At 37.1% G+C, this 17,525-nt stretch overlaps 4 protein-coding genes across 9 annotated transcripts; 2 read left to right on the forward strand and 2 right to left on the reverse strand.

The window, feature by feature from the left end:
• The first annotated feature begins 3,652 nt into the window (after nt 1-3,652).
• Nucleotides 3,653-6,959, forward strand: LOC122315741 (chaperone protein DnaJ). Its single transcript, XM_043131863.1, has 5 exons — nt 3,653-3,937; nt 4,016-4,093; nt 4,187-4,262; nt 6,420-6,493; nt 6,581-6,959. The coding sequence occupies exons 1-5, from the start codon at nt 3,836-3,838 to the stop codon at nt 6,650-6,652; spliced, it is 402 nt and encodes a 133-aa protein (XP_042987797.1). The 5' UTR covers nt 3,653-3,835; the 3' UTR covers nt 6,653-6,959.
• Nucleotides 6,960-7,489: 530 nt separating this feature from the next.
• Nucleotides 7,490-10,291, reverse strand: LOC122315740 (pentatricopeptide repeat-containing protein At5g18475). Its single transcript, XM_043131862.1, has 2 exons — nt 10,048-10,291; nt 7,490-9,286 (listed from the first exon to the last, which is right to left on the reverse strand). Exon 2 carries the CDS (start codon nt 9,271-9,273, stop codon nt 7,699-7,701), a length of 1,575 nt encoding a protein of 524 aa, XP_042987796.1. The 5' UTR covers nt 9,274-9,286; nt 10,048-10,291; the 3' UTR covers nt 7,490-7,698.
• A 649-nt stretch (nt 10,292-10,940) lies between these two features.
• LOC122316591 (14-3-3-like protein GF14 kappa) lies at nt 10,941-13,803 on the forward strand. Its single transcript, XM_043133238.1, has 4 exons — nt 10,941-11,533; nt 12,153-12,275; nt 13,349-13,465; nt 13,591-13,803. Exons 1-4 carry the CDS (start codon nt 11,036-11,038, stop codon nt 13,609-13,611), a joined length of 759 nt encoding a protein of 252 aa, XP_042989172.1. The 5' UTR covers nt 10,941-11,035; the 3' UTR covers nt 13,612-13,803.
• Nucleotides 13,804-13,908: 105 nt separating this feature from the next.
• LOC122316592 (protein CutA, chloroplastic) lies at nt 13,909-17,155 on the reverse strand. Of its 6 annotated transcripts, none has more exons than XM_043133244.1 (7): nt 16,880-17,155; nt 16,653-16,768; nt 16,222-16,284; nt 15,435-15,466; nt 15,178-15,266; nt 14,819-14,933; nt 13,909-14,298 (listed from the first exon to the last, which is right to left on the reverse strand). In XM_043133244.1, exons 1-6 carry the CDS (start codon nt 17,068-17,070, stop codon nt 14,852-14,854), a joined length of 573 nt encoding a protein of 190 aa, XP_042989178.1. In that variant the 5' UTR covers nt 17,071-17,155; the 3' UTR covers nt 13,909-14,298; nt 14,819-14,851. The 6 variants fall into 6 exon arrangements, with proteins under 6 accessions (XP_042989178.1, XP_042989174.1, XP_042989177.1 ...); XM_043133240.1 differs by having other exon boundaries at nt 15,172-15,266; nt 16,880-17,150; XM_043133243.1 differs by lacking the exon at nt 13,909-14,298 and adding an exon at nt 14,537-14,728.
• Between the last annotated feature and the right edge of the window lie 370 nt (nt 17,156-17,525).

The raw sequence follows: 17,525 nt of genomic DNA on the forward strand, positions 1-17,525 counted from the left end.
TAAAGTCCTTAAATTATAAATTTTGAGGATTAAAGAATGGAAATAGGGGAAAATGCAATGCTAGGCTTAAGGCATTTGGTTATCAATTGATGCTTAGAGTTGAACATGCTTCATTTAGAGTTGTGCAATTTGATTAACTTGTTATAGGAGGTATTAGTGCACTAGCAATGACTTATTTATCTTTATCTTTATTTTCAAATTTGAATAAACTTTCCTTAAAATTATCTACATTGGCTTATCTATATCTATAATTTTGAATAACTATAAATAGTCATTATTCATCTTTGAAAATGTCATTTTCATTCTTCAAACATTATTTTTATTATTTTTCCTTGTCCAAGTTATAAATTTGTATGAAATTAGACCACACATAGAGTATGTGTGAATGTTTCTATGTTGATGAATATATATATGGTAGATTGAATTTATTAGACTTGGATATTGAATTTGACTTGAATTTATTGCACTATCCATATTTTAGGAAAAAAAAAATATAATAATATTTTTTTATTATTTGGTCAAAAAATACTAATCCAATATAGGAATTTTTCTTTATCTTCAAAACCAATCTTTAAAAAATGTGATTTTGAAGATGAATATGCATAAACCATTGCTAGTGCCCTTAGAGAGTAAATTTGTGTCGGTAAAGGTGCTTCAAGAATTGCAGAGGAAGGTTGAGATTAAGGTATTGATTGATTCTTCTCCTATATGACTTTCGTGTTGAAATTGCCAATTGGTTCAAAACCCTAACACGAAGACTCTCTCTCTCTCTCTCTCTCTCTCTCTCTCTCTCTCTCTCTCTCTCTCTCTCTCTCTCTCTCTCTCTCTCCCCGCCCCCCTCTCTCCCTGCACCAACATTGCAAAACTCATTTCAAAATCAATGGAATTTGGTGGCTAAATGACTATTGTGTTCTCTTATAGCAACGAACCTTGGTGGTTGACGCCATTGTGCGGTTGTGGTGACAAATAAACTTGTGTCCTGCGGGGGTTCTAAGTTTCAACAAAATAGAAACCATTACTCTTAATTTTATCTGGTGTGATAACTCTTTTCATTTTTGTGTGAAATTGCTGACATAGCAGGATTTTATTGAAGGCTGTTAAAGGCTTGGTAACGGATGGACCATTCTAAAGCGTTTTTCTTGTTATCATATGTTCTAGTCCATAAGTGCACCTATATTGACCCTTAAACCAGCTTTTAAATTAAATTTTGATTAGAGGTATAATCGTTTGAGTTTGATTTGGGGGTTATAGTTCAGAATTTTGCCCTATCATTTTTATCGGTTCAAGCCGTTAGCTATCGGTCCGGTCAGTTCATTAATATTTTTGTTGACAAAAAAATTAATATTAAAAAATAATTAAATTAGTAAAATTAAAATTAAGTAATTTCTTTAACATTATATATAAAGTTAATGAATACTAAATAATTTCATTGTATACATAGTAGGGCTGAAAACCGATACTATCATTGCGGTTTCAGTTTCAAGTCGGAACCGCACTAGTAGTTTTTTAAGGGGGTGGTGTCGACTGAAACCCGCCGACAAGGATATAGAGAACCGGCCTGAATCTTATAGCCGGCACCAATCGATTCCACGGTTGATCCGTTGGTTGCTAACCCATCTCTAAACTCACATCACAAATTCAAAACAAATCAACTAACATTCACAATAAATTTACAAATTTACTACAAAATCACAAATTCATAACAAAAATTTAGGATGAGAGGTAAACAAGAGAGATGAGAGGAGAAAGATATAGGTGATGGATGTTACAGAGAGTTCGGCCTCGAAGAGATGTTTCATAAAGGAAATATCTCAAAGAGATGAGAGACAAGCCGAGGATGATATAACTCAAAGAGACGAGGGACATGCCAAACTCCAAGCAGCATGAAGGAGGAGGAGAGAGGAGGGTTGCAGCGCAACATTGCAATGAGAGAGAAGAAAGAAAGAGATCCATCGAGATAAAAAGAATAGGAAGGGATTATTAAAACCTAGAGCTAAACAACGTACTAAACGACTTCATTTCACTTATATATATAAATATATATTATACATTTGGTGTTAAAACTAAGCCGTTTAAATTACTTAGGTGAAATAACGTCATTTTATCTATGATATATATCTATATATATTATTGGCTTGTTCAATTGTTTAAACTTGGTTCAGATCGGGACCAAGCCAACTGATGTCAGTGTCTTATATTTCTTACCAATGGCTGATAAATTCTCCATCAATTCCGGCTAGTTCCTATCAGTGGCAGTTGGTCTCATCTACTCATGTATGCCCTTTATATATAGTCAATGGTGATCCATTAGATGAAAATTACATAATTAACTTATATATAAAATAATATATCATACATAAGGAATATTTAAAAATATATATACTTGTTCAATCGACTTCGTTCCGGTCCAATCTAAAAAGACCACATTTTGAAACCGATCAATAAAACTATCGTGATAGTCTTACAACTTTAAATTTGACAAAATAAAGTTGCGTTTAGATGTTGAGTTGAGCTGAAATTTTTATGAATAGTAGTAAGTTGAGTAGGTGGAGTGAGTTATGTGTGGTCCATATGAAATAAGTTTAAATGTATTTAGATATTAAGATAAGTTTAATATTATTTATAAAAAATTGAAAAAATATTATGGGTTCTATATGTAAGGAAGTTTTGAGTTGAGATAAATTTAATAATTTGATAGTTGTGTATTTATATGTTAGACTCAATTAAAGTTAGACTGAATTAAGTTGATCTCAACTTAATTGATCTTATTCTAACTTCAAGCTGCAACATCAAGCTCTAGAATATTAGAGAATTGTAACCTTAATTAATGTTTTCCTTGTTTTTATTCAATAGCACATCAAGAATAAAATATTTCCCTTTTTTCTGTCCCCCTTTATTTACCGTTGTATATACTGCACACATTCTCAACTCTAATTTTAAACTGATTGACGTTGTTTTTCTCGAATGAATTTTTTAGAAATATGATAATTAAAAAAAGAGTTTTGCTATATATAAGTAAAGTTACGTACTAATTTGCGTATTAATACTGATTATTTCATACTTAAAAGTTAAATTAGTACTATTTTCAATAAAATATATTTTTTAACTAATCACAATAAATCAGTATACATATTAATATATAAGTGTATTTGTAACTAGATTTTTTCTTAAAAAAGTACGCTTAATCGAGACATAGTATAAAAAGAACAAAAAAATTAATGAAAGATAAACTAAGAATAAGAAAATAATATTTATATAAATTGGACTAAAATTGAATTAATAGAGATACCTATGATACTGCGCTAAAGATAGGTGCTATAAATTAGAGAAAAATGAAATTATTAACTAAAAAGTAAAAACTTAGGAAATGCCTTACGCAGCTCTTTTAAATAAAAAAGCAAATCACGACTTGACAAAATTAAGAAAAATATCTTGTTCTTTTAAAAAAAAAATCAAGAAAATATCTTTTAGAATATAGATTTTCCTCCTCTTATTTTTTTTAGTCATGATTAGATAATAAAAATATTTCATCTCAGTATAATTTTTCTAAATTTTTATATAAAATATAATTTTTTAAAATTTTAAAATAAAAATAATATTAAAAAATAAGATTTTATTAAACGACATACGCGGCACGCCAATGCGCACACACACCGGGACACGTCACAAGCGCACCGACCACCTTAAGAAAAGGATAATCTCCCCTCCCTCCGGAGTCCGAGTCCCCAAACCCCAAAACTCCCACCCCCAACCGCAACCCCTAGCGGGAATTCGAAGCTAATCAGTAAGCTCCAACGCTTTCTTTTGGAACGTTTTGTTGAATACGGACGCGAGCATGATGTGGGACGAGTGGGACGACAATGTAACTGACCACGAACAGCCCGACCAAGATTCCCACCTTAATTTCGATTTTCTCTCTGCCCTGTCTAAGCCGAAGGTATACGTGCGATTCCACACCTTTATGTTTCTTGTTTAATCTTTTGTTTTAGGTTGTAAATTTATATTTGTGTCGCAGGATTACTACAAGATATTAGAGGTGGATTATGATGCTACGGACGATGCCATTCGATCCAATTACATTCGCCTAGCGCTAGTATGTGTTTTAGTTTGCTATTTTAATTGTTGTCGAAACGCGATTTTACCAATTAGGCACCCAGTAATTCGCCCCCGGCATTGCTTTGTGCAGAAATGGCATCCGGATAAGAAAAAAGACCAGGACAGCGCGACTTCCAGATTCCAAGAGATAAACGAGGCCTACCAGGGTGATCCATAGCGTTTGACTATTTCAAGCTCATTTTATTTTGTTTCCTCTTCGTTTTTTGTTTGTTTCTGTATTTATTACCAGCATGATTTGTTGTGCGTATGTCTATGTTGCTTACTCTTACTGGTCACCATACTGATTACTTCATGCTCACCTCTGTATATTGAGGGGCATTTTGCTTTTGAACCGTATGAGAGGTGCTTAGATATATCGTGGAAACAAATAGGTCCTGTTTAGTATGTTGGTATTTTTAGGGAGCTATAAAAGCAAAGTAGGCATATGTTCCTTTAGCTTTGCACATGGTGGTTCTCTTTCTTAATAAGGGGATTATGCACTCCACATACCATTAAGAAGTAATATTATCTTTGAAAAATTGGGGTGATAGTGCCATGTTGGCACGATTCATTGTGTTGGTGGGATATTTGCTTGACAATGCAATCTCCACAGACATGCATATTTTTCTTTATTTGATACGTATTACCTTTGTTAAATAAGCACTGGCTTTGAAGATGATGGAATAATTTGACAAAACCCAGTTGTAAATTTAGGGAAAGAAAAGGCTTTTCTAGATGGGTTTGATTTCTGCAAATAAAAGCCTTGACGGTCGGTGTTTATCTCACTTGAGCCAGGTAATAGTTGATTATCTGGAGATTATTGATTTCCTTGCATAAAAGGATCAAACTTGAACTTTGATCTGGGATATGATTCTCCTTGCGGCATTATTTTGTCTATTGCCCTGCTTCCTTGAGATGCAAAGCGTAAGTGTTCCAGGAAGAATCTTTTGGAAATGACATGTAAACTGGAATAACTGAAGGAGAGACAAAAAGAAAAAGGAGAGACAAAGATAAAGATACAAGTGAAAAATGGTAGGAGAACTATGCGGAAAATGTGATTTCATGGTGACAGAGACATTGCAGAACTTTCTTGTGTACTGTGCTTTCAATAATTCTTACGAGTGTTCTAGGTGCTGTCAATTAGTATATGAATGTTCTAGGTGTCTCCTTCATGTTTCCTAGGGGACTTCCCTATCTAAAAGGACCCATTCCCTTTTTTTTTTGATAAGTAAAAGGACCCATTCCCTTGCCAAACAAGTTTTCTAGGAAGCACCTTTTGGAGATTTGTTTCCTGTAATTATGTCTTTGAATCTTCTAAACGTCATGCCTTCAGTGTTTTTAAAATAGCTCTCTTCATGATTTTTAAACTTTTTTAAAAAAAATATTTTTTCTGTAATTGCTTCCCAGCAAAATAAAGGAGCAATTAAGTTAGATTGTGGCTGCTACTTATATCCATATATTAACTCCATAGGCCAATGAGCCAATTGGTCTAATGGCACCACCCTCCTTGTGATAGGCATGGGGGAGTATCAAGACTTGCCTCTTGGGTTCAAATCCAGTCAAGAATAGGTTGGGAGGAGTTTGGAAGCGTGAGTGTTTCCCCTATTGTGTGGCTCAATGGCCACACTTTCAGAGAAATTTGGGTAGCTTGGATTGATCTGGGTGGCTATGGATGGAGACTTTAGCTGCACATTGATATCAAAATGAAGAAACTGGCCTGGCCTGACTCCATTGCCATCACTAGCTGATACCTATTTAAGTAAAATGATTATTTTAGGATGAAGATGGTACATGTTGAATGCTTTGTTGCAGAAAAGTAGCTGGCCAAAGGGAGGTGGTTGAGGCAGGACTTGTGAGCCTCTCTGATCACTTGTGATTTGATTGTAAAGATTAATTCTTGAAGGCATGCAATGTGGAACAGTATCTGTAGCCAAAATGGTTTCCATTAGGCCTTTTGAGTTGACCAAGGTCTGAGATTTTGCGTGCTTCCTTTTCTTATAGAACTCTATTTAAAGAAAACATTGACTTGTGTATGTATACGAAGCCCACTCAGATGTCATGACCTGGCATTTCGGTCCCCGCATATACCTGTTTGATCCTACTGTTCGATTGTGCCACAAAATAGGTTGCTTGGCTAAACTGAATATTAACATGATTTTGGTTGATTAAGATAATAATTTACCAGCTGATACTAAGTTGTACAGTCGTTTTTGTTTTTGGGCTTATGTTGATTATTAGAATAAAAAAGAGAGAAAATCGTAGTAGGTGACAACAATCAATGTGCTACAAATTATGTCTAACAAGGTTTTTTTTTTTTTAAACAGTTTTGAGTGATCCTGCCAAGAGGAGAGAATATGACAAGAAAGGAATGCTATATGCCTATGATTATAATATAATCGTAAGTATTTCTCCGCTTGCTCTGCACTGAAAAATGATTCTTTTCACTTTATCTTTGCTTATGTGATTTTATGTTCGTTGGCTGCAGGAGTATCTCCACCGTTACAAAGGTCTTATATTGACATGCAATGGTCTTGGGATAAAGCATTCAATATGGTAAGCGAGACAATATGCACAGATTTCCTTCAGTACATCTTGGACAAACTTTCATGGTGCCTGCACATATTTGCCAACACTTCAACTTCAAGCAGCATAGCTGGCGAGAAGCGGAAGGGGGGTGGGCTGTTAATATCATGTTATGCTTGTGTACAAACGGAAAGCTCTCCAACATGTTGTAACATCTTTTCCCTACCCATTTACATATTCTTAGAGCTCTGCTGACTATATATACCCTTTTATATACTGTCGCTGTGGAGGAATGGATTATCTTCTATTAGCTTTTATGCCAATGCATCTAATTCGGAATATATTCGAACTAATAACATCACTATTGAACCATCGTAGCACCCATGTAAGAGGAAAATAATAATAATAAAAGATGACATTTTGTAAATTGCTGGTCTTCCCAGTTTCCGTTTAAATGGGTGTTGTGGCTTTGCAATTATTGCTTTCATGGTAGGGATTTTGTTTGGTGGATACATCGTATTTGATGCTCACGAATGAGGACTACCAAGTATAAAGGGAATGGAACCATCTCCTAGTTCTATCAACGTGAATCTATAGTCATATCTTCGATGATTCGGTCTATCATCTATTTACGAATGTCACGACATACTAAATACTTTGGAATCATTACCATGATTCTGCATCTAAAACACAAGAACGTTGATTCAGAACTCTAAAATGGTCTGAACTGAGTGTGGAATTTAATTTGTCTGAGAGGCTTCCAACATTGAAGTGGAGAATGACAGAATGCTCTCAGCATGCTAGCAAAGAGGATGGGGCTGCATGATCTCTCATGAGAGCCTAGGAAGCCTGTGATTGGGAGCGTGGAAAGGAAACACAAAAACTGCAAGCTTCTCTCATTGCTTACATAGCTTGTTTTTGACAGTATCTCGTTGCTTAGACAACTATTTTGAATTTCAGAAAACCTACCACCTCATAATACATGATAGTTTCTAATCTATCATTGATTCAATTGGGTCAAAGTGAAGGATATATTGTTTTTTTTTTTTTGCTTCGAAATTTGACAAGATAGTTGTGGAATCAAAGCTCTCTAACAGTCAATTCATCGAGCAGTTCAAATGTAGATAGCAACTTTCTTTCTTTGCAAATCAATTCCAGCACATGAGCCCACGAGTCAGGCTCTGGTTTAAAACCCATCTCCATCAATTCAAACATTGCGACAGCTGCATCATCCACCATTCCAGCTTTACAAAGACGAACTAGTAACTCGTTTGAGGTTGCATAATGTGGCAGAAAGCCCCTACCCAGCATCAGATACAACAACTCCGTGGCTTTTTTCAACTCACCTTTTTGGCACAAGAAATTCAACACAATCCTGTAACTAGCTTTGTTTAGATAAACACCATCGCAGGGCAGTTTCTCAAGCATATCAAGAGCCGTCTCAAACCTACCTTCTCTGCACAGCCCTCCAAGTATCACATTGAAGGTCACGGAATCAGCTTTGCATTCTTTTTCTTTCATCTCTTCGAGCAACTCCGTAGCTTCATCGACTTTTCCAGCCCTACAGAAACAATTAATTAAAGTCGAGTAGCTAATTGTATCGGGTTTCAGACCGAAGCTCTTCATCTCATCAAAAACTTCTTTGGCCTCTAGCAGTTTTTTCTCCTTACAAAATCCATTCATCAGGGTTGAGTAATTGAATACATTAGGATTGCATCCATTTTTCCTCATAAATTCCATCATCTTCCTAGCACGATCAACTTTTCCTGCACGGCAGAACCCATTGATCAAAACATTGTAAGTTAGGGCATCAGGTAAGATCTGCTCCTTTGAGACCATTTCCTCGAACAGATCAACTGCTTCTTTGAGTCTTCCACTTTCACAAAGGCCATCCATCAGGGTTGAATACGTAATCAAATTAGGATGGGAAATCTTTGATTTTTTCATTTCATTGAAAACTTCGAAGGCAGATTCAATATTCTTGTTCTTACAATGGTGTTTAACCATGATGTTAAAAATGCAAGAATTTGGATTCAATTTGAGCCTCTTCCTTGAATGCAAGAGAAACTCTCGTGCTAAATCAATCCGGTTTGATTCAACTAGGAGATTGAGACATGTGCTGACGGCTTTGAGAGAGGGTTTTTCACGAACAACTGGCTGGATTGCATGGAACATCTCGAGCACTCTTTCATGCAGAGAGGATTGTGAAAAATGCCTCATGAGATTAAGGAATATACCTTCATGAAATTTGCAAGTTTCGTAAGTCATTTGACGAAGAACCGCATCAACAGCCTGAAACTTCTTGGACCGGGCAAGCTTCTCGAGGATAGTTGCATAAGTGGCACTATTGTGATTAAAACCCTTTTGCTCTGTCACGGTGTTGAATATTCCCAGGGCACGTTGTGGATCTCTCTCACGTTTGATTAAGTTGATGGCAAATTCATGAGATATATACTTGTGCTTCCTTTGAGATTCTACCATGGCAGTAATAGATTCTGTTGGAGGGTCTGGTTTGGTCAAGGTGGCTTTTGACAATCGAAGAGGAGAAATCCATGGAAGTGAAGACAGCGGTGCTGAAGGAGGTGAAGTGGAGAACAACCGGTGCCTGCTAAAACATACTGCCACAAATTTCACGAATACTGTTGGGGTTTTCATTGGGCCTCATCATCTGAAGAAGTTGAGAGTATCAGTCATTAGTCGTGTAGCAACTAATTTCATAAAATAGTGTCAAACGTAGAGCCTTAATCAAGAATCAGAGGACGCAGTGTCTCACAACCCAAGCATGACAAGAACAGCTAGAAAAATAAAAAACCATAAACAAAAAATATATATATATTTTTTTAGTCATTCAAATGAACCTTGAATATTTACCAGAGAACGTACAAAGAATCACTGGGAAAATAAATGAGACACCTTCATACTATTGAACACTTTCCCACACTTCAACCAATCAGCATTTTACACTTTAAAATATAAAACATCCATGTATCCCAGAAACTAGAATTTCAAGTAGTTTCACAGTGAAACATGGAATTTAGAACTCCAACACCAATCAAGCATGATTACATGCGAGAGAGCAATTGTTGCATTGACAAGTAATTGAAAACCACTCCTTCACACCTCAAATCCAATATTGGCTTCTATGCCTTTGTTTGTTCTGACTGACAGGAAAGAGTTCCGACAACATTTTCCGATAAAGCATGTTTATTACCTTCGCCACTCAAAATACTCGAATGTGGTTAAGGTTTTTTTTTTTTTTTTAATAAATAATTTTTCAAATCGTCTCATCCAAATAAACAGAACTAATTAGAAAAACAGAGGGAAAATAAGGAAAATCATATGACGATTTTGACTCAAACAATAAAATAACGTATAAGCATTATATATGGAGAGAGAGAGAGAGAGAGAGAGAGAGAGAGAGGTACACACAGGGAAGAGTGAAGAAGAGGAGGATATGGGGGTGGAGTCGAATCTAAGAAGAGAAGTTTTGCTAGGCGAGGATTTGCCATTCCCCGACGCCGCGCGATTCAACCTGCCGTAGCCCTCGTCCACCAAGCAACTAGAAATTCATCACAAGCTGGCTGATTAATCGACAAAGCTCACCTTAGCTAAAACATTTTGGTAGCCCGAAGAAAAACATCACGCGACCTCCAGCCTCCTGGTCCTGGAAAATAAATGGTATTGGGAATGGGAGAGTTTCGACTTTTCACGGTTCCCATCACTTTCATACCAAAGCGCAGCGTTTTGAGTACATCTCTGTTACATCCCTGAAAAGCCCAATGAGGCCCCAAGTCCAGGTGGATCCAAAATACTCCTCTCTTTTTGGGTCGATGTCAGAGGACGTTTTATACCTGATTTGAATAGGAAGTTAGGATGAGAGCAGACAAAAATTAATTAAAATTATATTTATTTTAATATTAAAAAAATTAATTAATTTATTATATTTTCTTTACAATTTGAAAATTTTAATAATTAAATAAAATAAGATAAAATGAATACAGATAAATTTATTTTTTACTATTATTTTTATATAAAATAATATTATATACAGTTGTAAAATATGTAAATATCGAACAGTTATTTTAAAAAATAATAAAATTTATTATTAAAAATTAAATTTTTAATTAAAATTATTTTATATTTATTTAGTTATATTTTTAAAAATAATTACACTATATTTATATAATTACAATTGCAATTATTTTTTTTTATATTGACGTAAAAAAAAAAAAATCGATAATTTTTCGCTGTAATCATCAACAGAAAGAATAAAATCTGACGGCCAAAATTCCACTCATATACTACTCTCGCATGCACCAGATCTTATATCTCTATTCGCCGATGTACGAATTATGCACCCGTCAGTACAGAGACCTCCCTAGTTCCTCCCTCACTCTCTCTCTGATACTCGGTCACAATGGCGTCGACGGTTCCCGAAAACCTATCCCGAGACCAGTATGTATTCCTGGCCAAGCTGGCCGAGCAAGCCGAGCGCTACGAGGAAATGGTTCAGTTCATGCAGAAGCTGGTGCTCGGCTCGACCCCGGCCTCTGAGCTCTCCGTGGAAGAGCGGAACCTGCTCTCCGTGGCCTACAAGAACGTGATCGGCTCGCTCCGAGCCGCGTGGCGCATCGTCTCTTCGATTGAGCAGAAAGAGGAGGGGCGCAAGAATGAGGAGCACGTGGTCCTAATCAAGGACTATAGATCCAAGGTTGAGTCCGAGCTCTCCGAGGTCTGCGACAGCATTCTCAGGCTCCTCGACTCCAATCTTGTGCCTTCCGCCTTGGCCAGCGAGTCAAAGGTCTTCTATCTGAAGATGAAGGGGGATTATCATCGGTACATGGCTGAGTTCAAGGTCGGGGATGAGAGGAAAGCCGCGGCTGAGGATACTATGGTCGCGTACAAGGCTGCTCAGGTACCGTTGTAGCTATTTTTGGACTCTGGTTGGTTTTCGAGATTATGTGAGAAAACGAAACGGAAGTGATAATTTCGTGGATTTGCCTTTTGAACTTGAATTAAGATACAAACTACGATGGATCTGAAGTAACTAATGTTTAACTTTGTCGAGTTCAGACTAAATTAAGCGGTAACTGCTTAAGAATGCTATACCCCATAAAAAAAAATTCCTTCCCCCAAACAACGCCTCCCTTTAGTTGCTGTCGAAAAGTCCAATTCTCGATTTGATTTCTCTTTTATTTGAAACTTGGAAGTGAATGCAGCTAATCAAATCAGGGTTAAATGAAGGTTGAATATAATATTATTAGCATATAATTTTTATTTTAAAATTTGAAAAAGTTTGTATTTTACATGATTTTGAAAAAATTATAATAATTAGGTAATATGAGATGATTTTACTGATATTATTTTCCTCCAAAAACAGATTTAGGACTAATTCAGAATGGGAAAAGTTTGATTGATTTTCAAGGCATGGTGGTTTTGATTAGAATCGTAGGATTGAAACTTTAAGTTCCGATTTTGGCGGTTTTCGTATCGGATGTTCTCATGTGGTGCTTGTTGAGTGTTTATTTATTAAGGACATTGCGCTTACGGGTCTTGCTCCAACGCATCCGATAAGGTTGGGTTTAGCGCTCAATTTCTCGGTGTTCTACTTCGAGATTCTCAATCAGTCGGATAAAGCGTGCGGCATGGCTAAACAGGTATGCTTCTTTGCCTATTAACCCGCCAAACGCCTCGACAATCAATTTTCTTTGTTTAGTCTTTCTCTTGATTTTGAGTCAAATGATTCAACTGAACTATACTAATTATGGTATTTGGTTCTCTTGAGTTAGGTCGAGTCTCTATTCGTTTTTTTTTTGAAAAAGGTTAAGATTACAATTTCTTTTGTTTGAACACCTTTTATCCGCTAAGGACTTGGAAGATTCACGTGAATCTCAAAAATGGTTTTTGTATGGCTTACAACTTAGATGTAGGGATTCGAGGAGGGGCCTGGGACCCCGGGAGTCCTACGAACTTTGGAACTCAAGTTTAGAAAGTGGTTATTTTTTACACATGCTTTTCGAGAAAAAAAGCATGTGTGCCAACAAGGCTAGTAATTATTGACTTAACGTGAAGGTTTATTCATAGATTGGTGATATGATTTGTGGATATCTGTTTTCTCGTTTTTTGCTTGGTGTTTTGTATGATTCACAAAATTGTTGAATCCCACAATGACGTAGAAGTTACTGCTGGTTAGCATCTATTGAAAAAAGAAAATAAAAAAATGCTGGTTAGCGAATAATTATCAGTGAATTGCTAACTTTCCCATGTGCTTCATTTATGATGAGTTGAGGGAATCACCCGTATGGATTATTGTCTACATAGTTTGCTTACTTAACTGCATTATTGTTTTTTTTTTTTTTAATTTTTTTTATAGCAACTGCATTATTGTTTTAGTTTGTCTTCATTGACGTATTTCTGAAAAAATATATATAATCAGTTGGATAAGACTATTCTGTGAAAAATGTGCCGAATTTGATGCCAATAATAATCACTTGCTTGCTGACAGTCATGCATATGAAGCTTTAAACACGTTGCATGGTAGCTCCGCGGTTATAGTGGTACAAATACATGTTTATATAAAAAAAATTGTGGCTTAAGCACTGCCGCTATGATTTTGCTATCCTTTTGCAATTGCTTCTTTCCATGTTCAGCATTTTTAGGCAAAACTTGCGCCCATGCTTTCCATCTATAAATGTAAAAAATTCAACGAATTGCTTTTCCTTTTGTGAAGGCATTTGAGGAGGCCATTGCCGAGCTAGACACTTTAGGAGAAGAGTCATACAAGGACAGCACCCTCATCATGCAACTGTTAAGGGACAACCTCACTCTTTGGACTTCTGATGCACAGGTCAGTCTCTTCCCCCACAATCTTTTGCTAGGAATAGGCTACATTTAAGGAAAATGTCATGAACTTCATGACTAGAGAAATCAATTGATCAGGATTAACGATAGGTTACATTTGCCTTCCTGCAGGACCAGCTAGACGAGCCATAGGGTATTGTAAGCTTGACCAGTCTTAGTCTTCTTCTCGAGGAGGTGGGCTTCAAATGTCATCTGTGCGCTGATTAAAAGTGTGTAATATATTGATGATTCTGGGCATCAACCCATGACGTGATGTTTTAACATTGAGACCAAAACTGTTCTCGACCTTTGGAATTGGATTGGAAAGGGTAGCATTTAAAACGAGTACTTGCTAGTTATTTATCATGCTAAACTTCATATGCCCATAATGCCAGCTTCTTATTTTGCAGAGAGTAAAGGCGCATTATGGGCATTAGAAAGACATTTCAGTTGTGAAATGTATATATTTCAAATCGATTGATGTTCCTGATGGACTTCAATCGTCTATCAACATCATCAATGAAAGGGGTTAAGGGATGGCGGCTGGGCGATGTCTGGCATATTTTTGGAGCTGGCTGTGCGTATGGCATATTCTTGTCGGTACGTACCTTATGGGGTCGAGTGTGAGCCCGATAACTTTGGTCTCTTTTCACTCGGTATTTTACTGCAGCGGGCCTTCCATAGAAACCGAACTGGGGAAACCCTGGGGGCCAACAATCATCTTAAGATAGCTGTGCCGAAGTCTTGTGATATGGTGCATTGGAGGCCCACGGCCCTGATGATTTTAGTAAGAAACTCCTGTAATATAAGCTTTCCTCCCGGGTGCCCTGTTTATATAGGCTGCCACAAGTGATGGGAAAGGGATAAATAACGTATGCATGATGGGTCACACTCGCACCTCCATCAATACCACCCACCATGCAAATTTTAGCGTGGTATGATTGCACTGAAGCTGGTTTATGGTTAAAAGCATCCAATAAGCCAGCCACTTGCGCAAGGCCATCCGCAGTTCCATCCAGATTGAAGTTTATTTGGACACAACTTGAAATACCATCTATTTGCCAGAACCCTATACATGTAACTTGCAAACTGTAGGCTAGCAGCAAGGCGGGAGAGAGAAAGAGAGTCTCCCATTTGCATTGCCACAAACAGACTATTTTATTTAAGTCACAAACACACACTAATGCAATCCTTTTTACATCAAAACAGACTTCCATTTGCATTGCCAATTACTAAGATTAGAAGCCCCTTTAGAGTCTCCCACAAGCACCTGCACACCCACCCACCCACCCACCAATCCAGAGAGTCCATCTGAACATACAATTGAAAAGGTAAAGCTTGTGACTCAATGGATACTTACATAGCCCCATCAACATCTTGATGAGATGGAAAGTCAGTCCCTTGTGCTGTTTTTGATCCATTCTAGATACTGGAGACTGCCACCGGTGATAGGCAACGCAATTACTTCGGGCACACTGAGAGAGATAAGGTAAAGGGAATAAGAGAGTAAAGCAAATATCATTCTCTTCTAAAGGTTTTTCTACTCTTAAGACGTTAAGTACTGCAGGTAATAAGTTGGATTGCCTCCTCCGTAACATGTAAACTAGCATATGTCTATCATGTTTTTCAATTACTCCAATGTTCAACTTGCAACTCAATTCTTTAAGCAAGTTTTCTTAGGTAGAAATTATAATACAGAAGCTTTGGCCTTACTCATACTCATGGTTTGCCTTGACATGCTCTGTGAGATCTTGTAAAAGGGATTGCCTAGTTTTGATTATAAGAAGTTCCTCATTATCTGTCTGGATCTGTCAACCAAAAATATGAAAAATACAAATAAGCTCCAAAAGATGCAGTAAACTTATTCATCATGCAAATACACAAGCTTGTGAAAAGTCCAGACAAGGACTGTAAGGTGGTTGTCCATTTCGGTATATACAAATGGTATATTCAATAGTGGGAAAGGCAGCTCTTACCTCTCCCTTCCACTCGTACACAGATTCAATACCTGAAAATACAAAATAAGTATTGTTCAAGAAAATCCACTTAACGAAATAGAGACTTGACACGAATTTCATGCTTCTTTCCTTCATCTACCCAGTTATGCAAAGATCCAAAGTCCAAACTTATAAGTTACCCCAATCCAATTCCACCCTGATACCACCTGAGCCAAGGCCTAGGTAGTCAACTTGATGCCAATTTCACATAAGAGTATCCACTGGAAGCATCATCAAAATCAACTAACAATCCAAGATATGTAGATCAAAAGTAGAAGCCATTTTTTTTTTTCTTTTGGTGGTGATGGGGATTGGGGTGTTGAATAATAAGAAGCAAGAATAGAACCACTTGAAACAGAGATAACAGGATATATCCAAAAACAAGCATCCAGCACTTTGAAATAAAGATGTATATACAAATCATAGCTCCAGAACTGTCTGAAACTCCAATTTTCCACGTCCATTTTCTGTCGTGAGAATGCAGAAACTAAAATCATCAGTTCACATTTGAGAAATACTTGTAGACGCAGGAAAGTCTGGCTGACAGTAATGATCCAAATGTGTAATATTATGGTTATTTTTAGATAAATTGAATGCATAAAACAATGTCTGCCTGGAAATTTGAGTTCAGCATTTTCATTTAAACAAACAATTTGTACTTGCCGAAAAAAACTTTCTTGATTTGGCAATCCATCCTCTTGATTGATCTTTCAACCTCCCATTACTAAAGCAGGGAACATACACGAAAGAACTATGAAGTGCATACCTGGTACACGGTTTACACAAGCAGCAAGTTTCTCTCTGACAATGCTTTCAGCCAACTTCTTACCTAGACAAAGATTGCGCATTTACCAATATAAATTAGGAGTTTCGGGCTACACTTTTACAAATGATATAAGTGACAACAGCCTGCAGTCTGAAACATGCGAATACACAGAGTATAGCGGAATATAAAAGCTAGGTTGGCGAAATAAGCATTAGAGAACCTGTCAATAATGGCTTAAGACAACCCAGCGAATGAACCAGTGTGTGTGTGACCAAACAGACAAAATGACCATTGCCCTCGACTTAATTCAAAAAAGTATGAGGATCATGAAGCTTAGTAATGAATATAATAGCCAGCACAAATCACATTTCTACTTAATTTATCTCAAACCCTCATAAGCAAAAACCGTGACGATATCAAAAAACACGAACCCAGTTCTTTGTTGGGGACAGTGACATAGACGACGATGCTGGGTACAGTGTTGCTACTCCCTTCCATTCTGAAAGTATGGACACTCTTGGCAGGCGATTGGCCACTAAACTTCGATCTGAAACACAATTTCCATGCCCCCATAAATGCAATTCACACTCAAATGAGAATCACAATTGAAGCAAATTCTTATCAGATATATAAGAAGAAATAACACTCCATGCTGTACCGTAAGAGATTGGCAAAGGGAAGAGACTGAGCACAGCCCGTCTTGAGGGGAGAGTTGTAGGAGAGGCAGAGATTGGAGAGACCAAAGCTAAGCACGCAAAAGGCCCCAACCAGAGGCAGGCGGCGTCGTAGTCCGGATGCGGAGACGATGGACAAGGATGATGAGGTTCTGCAGCAAAGCGTGGATGCCATTTTGGGAGGCGGGTTTGGTCTTTATACTACTGATACTATGCTTGATGCCCTCACCACGGGATGGAGCAAGAGCAAATTCCAGCTCCAGAAGTTACGCATCATGCTGAAGTGTTATCTTGATTGTGCCACGTATTGATGGAGTTTAATGGACGGTGATCATGTCACCAGCTGGATGAGTAGCTTGTGCCGAATCTGAATTTGTTTGCTACTGGCTTATTGCGAAATAATATGGGGAAATACTCAGGCCACCGCTGGTGTGCCACCTCTGGGCCACCGTTGGTGGTGCCTTTTTGTTTTTGTTTTTTTTTTTTAATGATTTAAAAAAATTATTTAATATTATTATAAATATTTTATATTTTTTAAATTTAAAAGTATTAAAAAATAACTTGAAAAAAAAAATTAAAAAAAATTTCTAGAGCCTAATGGTGGCTCCCAGCGCCACCAGCGGTGCTAGG

This window comes from Carya illinoinensis, chromosome 7 (assembly GCF_018687715.1).
Source record: "Carya illinoinensis cultivar Pawnee chromosome 7, C.illinoinensisPawnee_v1, whole genome shotgun sequence".
Taxonomy (NCBI): domain Eukaryota; kingdom Viridiplantae; phylum Streptophyta; class Magnoliopsida; order Fagales; family Juglandaceae; genus Carya; species Carya illinoinensis.